Below are 2,592 nucleotides of genomic sequence, written 5' to 3' on the forward strand. Positions count from 1 at the left end.
TGCCCGTGCCCACAGCCCCCTGCCCACAGCCCCTGGAACCTGCGAAACGGGCAGCTGGGCGCGGCCCTGCCCGAAACTGGGCGCGTTTCCCCGTGCCCCGAGCACGGCTGGGCAGGAATAGCTGGGGTTTGCAAAACGTGGAGACTTTGGGTTGAACCTGGCGACTTGTTTCACCCCAAAAAGTGGGGGTTTAGGCCGCCGGTTTTAGGATGGAAAAGCAGGCTGCAGCTTTTCCTGCAACTTGGGGGCTTTTCGCTTTGAAAGCTTCTCATGTCAGTGTAAACCCACGCTTCGACATCAAGTGGAAGCTTTGCTAAAGCAAAGGGCAAAGACAGAGCCCAGCTTTCCCTCGGTCTGATTTTCTTTTTCCTGCCAGTGAATTGACTTATTGACTATTTTTTCCTGAATTTCAACTTTCAAGCAGAGCTCGCTCTGCCCCCGCTGTGTGCCGGGCAGTGGATTTTGAAGCCCAAAGGCAACCTAGAAATTGCTCCTGACTTCAACTGAACCGAACTCTGGAGCAGGAGGAAAAATCCCCTGGGATCCTGAAGACGCCTAAAACCCTCCCCTAAACCCAGGGGCAGCTTGTCAGAGCAAAACAGCAAAGAAAAGTCCTTTTCTCCAAAAACCCTGCCCGGTTTTGCAGTGCTCCGGTGGCGGTGTTCGTGATTCCCCATCTCCGAGCGCGGGGGGAAGCAGAGCTGCTGCTCCTGCAAGGCCACCCCGCAGCTGACACACGGCATTTTCGGCAGCACAAAAGAAAGCGGCTCGGATAACTGTTTGTTAGTACCGCTGCGTCTCTCTAAATGTGCTTCCCATTATGGGTAATCTGGTTACTTTAATTGCCAAAGCCATTAAGGCTCTGCAAAGTCTGGAAAAAAAAAAAAGCAAGCTATGCAATTACCAGCTCCCGAATTGAGTTAAAACCTTGTAATGAATTACAGTGAAGGCTACTTTCTCCGGTGACTCTCCGAGGCACATTTCATTCCTTGCAGCTCTGCGCGATATGTGCTTCAGGGGAGAAACTCAATTAAAAACAAAAACTTATTTCATTTTAATTTCTGGGCTAAAGAAACTAGTGTCACCTGTAGCGTCCCTGCGTGCGTGCCTGGTGCCTCGGCTTTGCGAGCGGCTTCTTGCTCTGTCCTAATGTGTGTGTTACCCATATATAGTGATTATAGGATATCTTTTAAATGCAAGCACGCGTGTACACCAGCTGATGGTGGCGAACATGGAAATGGGTAAAAATAACCTATTTCTCTCTGTGGATCCACCTGCCACGGGGCAGGTTGGGTGCAGAGCTGTGGCCATCGCTGCTGCTCCGTTCTCCCGTTTTTACCGGGGTGGTTTGGGGTTTATAAAGCGCAACCGGGACTGGTACGGGGAATGGCCGTGGCACGGTCAGGGTGTTCCCCATGGCCCCGTTCGGTAGTGAGACGAGGGAAACGAGCCGGAGGGTGACCACTCACTGACTGTGGTGCTCTAAAACCTCTCCGATAAACCACTTTATCAGAGACACCTTTGACAGGCGAGCGAAGGGTCATGCCGTGAAGCTGTCCCCAAAACGTCCCCGTGGCAGTGCCAGGAGCCTGGCACATCTCTGCTGTGGCCGATCTCTGTTTGCACGTTCAACCACGGCAATAAGCTCTTTATCCCAGTACCACTTGCAAGGCTTCGCTGCTGCCTGCAAAGACATGTGATTGTCCCCACGGAGCTGCCAGCGCCCGCCGGCCCCGGCCGTGTCCCCGCCGGTAGCCGTTTCTTCTCTTGCGGTAGCCGTTTCTGCTCTTGCAGGGGATGAGGATCCTGCAGCATCCAAGTAGCACGTGGCTTATTCAGATTTACTGGAAAAAAATGCAGATTTCTGCGCTGAGGTCTCAGCCCCGGGAGCCTCTCAGTGCAGAGACCAAGCGAGTCCAATCCTGCCTGCGGGAGCTGGGAGGTGGGCAGGGTGGACATCATCTTAATATCCATCTGTCAGGCAGCGGCAGATGTTTCCACTAACTAAAGCTTTCAGAAAACAAAATAACAAGAGGGAGCTTGTTGCCACATCTGGGGTTGGGATGCAGCAAACCCAGGACCAACAGGGGAAAAGGCATTAGGGACAAATTGCTTGTGTGGGAGGAGATGGGGTGGAGAAAAGGGGAGGATCGAGATGGACAGGGGAAAAGCACACATGGAAAAAGGGAGAGACGAAGGGCAAAAGGAATTGGTTATATTTAAGCAAGTGGCTGGTCTGTGTGCTCCTCCAGGTGACCCTGGTCTAGCACATCCCAGAAAAACCTGCTTCAGACTATTTTGTGGGTGGTCTCACCACCCAGCCTGTGCACGCTGGGGTGCGCGGGTGTCGTGGTTTAACCTCAGTCGGCAACTGAGCACCACGCGGCCGCTCACTCACTCCCCCCCCGCCCCGGTGGGATGGGGGAGAGAATTGGAAGAGCACAAGTGAGAAAAACTTGTGGGTTGAGATAAAAACAGTTTAGTAATTGAAACAAAATGATAATATTAATAATATAATAATAATAATACACAAAGCAAGTGATGCACAGTACAATTGCTCACCACCCGCCGACCGATGCCCAGCCAGTCCCC

General features: G+C 52.5%; 2 protein-coding genes across 3 annotated transcripts in view; one reads left to right on the forward strand and one right to left on the reverse strand.

Moving 5' to 3' along the window:
• The window catches only part of HIGD1A (HIG1 hypoxia inducible domain family member 1A), a 9,615-nt gene extending 7,216 nt beyond the window's left edge, over positions 1-2,399 (reverse strand). The window contains exon 1 of one of the 2 annotated variants that reach the window (XM_019471189.1): positions 2,376-2,399. The gene's annotated coding sequence lies outside the window, so the exon portion shown is untranslated. The remainder of the gene's footprint in view (positions 1-2,375) is intronic. The other variant, XM_009275949.1, reaches the window with a different exon arrangement.
• Positions 1,232-2,592, forward strand: part of ACKR2 (atypical chemokine receptor 2) — a 6,954-nt gene continuing 5,593 nt past the window's right edge. Inside the window, exon 1 of the mRNA XM_009275980.1 lies at positions 1,232-1,377. Coding sequence (XP_009274255.1) covers positions 1,232-1,377 — 146 coding nt within the window. The remainder of the gene's footprint in view (positions 1,378-2,592) is intronic.

The sequence above is a fragment of the Aptenodytes forsteri genome, unplaced genomic scaffold (genome assembly GCF_000699145.1).
Source record: "Aptenodytes forsteri isolate BGI_AS27 unplaced genomic scaffold, ASM69914v1 Scaffold80, whole genome shotgun sequence".
NCBI lineage: Eukaryota > Metazoa > Chordata > Aves > Sphenisciformes > Spheniscidae > Aptenodytes > Aptenodytes forsteri.